General features: G+C 43.9%; 1 protein-coding gene across 1 annotated transcript in view; it reads left to right on the top strand.

Annotated features, from left to right (window-relative positions):
* The window catches only part of LOC106879640 (filaggrin), a 10,413-nt gene extending 8,425 nt beyond the window's left edge, over nucleotides 1-1,988 (top strand). Inside the window, exon 2 of the mRNA XM_014929302.2 lies at nucleotides 911-1,988. Coding sequence (XP_014784788.2) covers nucleotides 911-1,973 — 1,063 coding nt within the window. The 3' untranslated portion in view covers nucleotides 1,974-1,988. The remainder of the gene's footprint in view (nucleotides 1-910) is intronic.
* The last annotated feature ends 579 nt before the right edge of the window (nucleotides 1,989-2,567 follow it).

Raw genomic sequence — 2,567 nt, 5'->3', positions numbered from 1 at the left:
GACAGACGAAATACCGCTAAGCATTTTGCCCGGCGTGCTAACGGTTCTGCCAGCACGCGGCCTTAAAACAATAAAAATATTGTATGACCTCCACCACTGAAATACATATTGGAAGGATAACTAATAATATTTTCTACTCTAGGCACAAACCCGAAATTTTGGGGGAGGGGCGGCCAGTCAATTAGATCGACCTCAGTACGTAACTGGTACTTAATTTATCGACCCCGAAAGGATGAAAGGCAAAGTTGACCTCGGCGAAATTTGAACTCAGAACGTAAAGACAGACGAAATACCGCTAAGCAATAGTTTCTGTCAGCTCGCCGCCTTCCGGTTGCAAGAAATTTGACTACTTTATCGGAATACAACCCTTTGCAAACATTCCGTTGCAAGAATTTGGAACCCTTTGCAAGCTTCAATTCGTTTCTAACATTCAGGACAAGCATCAGCATAAACTTAACTTCCTCTCATAATGCACCCCCACAAAAAAAAAGGAAAAAAATCAATAAACGGTTATAGATTCTGCCTTTTCCTCTCTCACCAACTGTTACTAAGGAAGCCCCCTGCCGGCTGCAAATGCAAACATACGGACACGCCTGTGTCGTTAAGAAGCTCGTTTCGCAACTATGTAGTTTCGAGTTCAGTCCCACTGCGTGGCACCTTGGGCAAATGTCTTCTACTATAGCCCCGGGCCTTGTGAGTGAATTTTGTCGACTAAATTTGTGGGGGCAGCCTGTATGTGTGTGTATGGTTGGATGGAGATTTAGCTGTTATTTCTAGCATATTGAATGACCACCCAGACGCTCCTTCATCAGAGTCATCAGCATTTGCTGAAGATTTATGTCTATTCGTGTCGTTGATTGTCATGACTCGTAATTTTCTCTTTCTCTCTATTTTTGATTGGTTAAAATAGTTTTAAGAAATCGGAAAACAATCCTGATCAGAACTCTGCAGAAGTATACGATAATCCAAGCGTTCAACGAAATTGGCGACGTTCTGGACGGCTTCCCGACCGCGTCAGAGGTCAGCATTTGAACCAGCGAAATAGAGCTCAAAACGGTGGACAAGATTCTGGCCAACAGAATGGAAATTCCGATCAGCGACGCCAGCAAAGCTCTCTTCGGCGGCCTTTCAGCATCCGACGCGATTTTGGACGAGATAGCCTTAGATACGAAGGTGGACGTCGGCATGAGTATAATTCTAGACGAGATTACGATGAACGTCAGTACGGAGGTGAGCGTGGAGATTATGAGCGAGTTAACTATGATGGTTATGAGGAAGGGCCTTACGATGGAGACGGGCACAATCGAGGTGGCCATCATGGAGGCCGCCATCATGGAGGTGGCCACCATGGAGGAATGCATCATGGACGAGGTCACCATGGAGGGAGACATCATGGCGGTCACCATCGTGAGGAGCGACCTTATGGAGGTCACCGTGGAGAAGGGCATAATAGGGGAAGCCTTCATGGGGAGGGCAACCATGGAGGAGGTCACCATAGAGGTGGTCCCTATGGAGGAGGTCACCATGGAGGAGATCATCATGGAGGAGGTCACCATGGAGAAGGTCACCATAGAGGAGGTCACCATGGAGGTCACCGTCATGGGGAGGGCGACAATGGAGGCCATCATGGCGGTCACCACAATGGAGGCTGCCATCATGGCGGTTATCATGATGGAGGTAGCATTTGCTATCGTCGGAGCAACCGACGAAACAGATACCCTAGCTATCAACGCGACCACTCTGACGATTGGCGCAGCTATGATCCACACTGTGGCGTGAAAGGAATGGTATTGGGCCAGCACTGCACACAGAACTACGAATGGGCCGTCATCCCACCACCACCTTACGATAGAGAAATGACGAAATTCTATGATGCAGAGGAATCCCAGCCGCCACCAACTGATGACGCGAGTGATCATCCGAGGAGGAGGCTTCCAAGAAGTGTCAGGTATTTTGGTTCCAAAACATATTGACATAATTATATATATATTTTTTCGCCAATTAAATCTATGAATTTACATCAAAAGTGTGTCTGTAAATGTATATACCTGCATGCATGCATAAATACATATGCATACGCCTAGACATGAAAATATATACATAAAAACGCATCCATAAAACAAAACATACACATCTGCGCATACACTAACACCAAATACTGCACACACACACACACACACACACATATGCACAAATACCTAGATGATGTTGATAAAAGTTCCAATGAAGGAGCCTTGAATCTATGTTAGAGTCCGGCTCTTTCTCTATTGGCAAGAAATACAGAAATGAAACTGGTTGATAACATACATACATACATACATGCTTACATACAAAGAAGTCTGTCCTGAAATAAACTCAGAAAATCCCTCTGTTATGGAATACATTCATAAACACCAACTCGATTTTTTTCTACGGCCTAACCACTGGTCCATTGCGCCTCTATGAATATAATATAGCATAAGCAATTATTATTTATGTTATATTATATTATATTCATAGTATATTATGTTATAATATAAATAAATTATTGGATTGTCATTTGTATCTCTCTAATTAATTCATATATA

The sequence above is a fragment of the Octopus bimaculoides genome, chromosome 23, assembly GCF_001194135.2.
Source record: "Octopus bimaculoides isolate UCB-OBI-ISO-001 chromosome 23, ASM119413v2, whole genome shotgun sequence".
Taxonomy (NCBI): domain Eukaryota; kingdom Metazoa; phylum Mollusca; class Cephalopoda; order Octopoda; family Octopodidae; genus Octopus; species Octopus bimaculoides.
The sequence above is the reverse complement of the archived record's forward strand: the minus strand, read 5'-3'. Positions and strand labels throughout refer to the sequence as shown.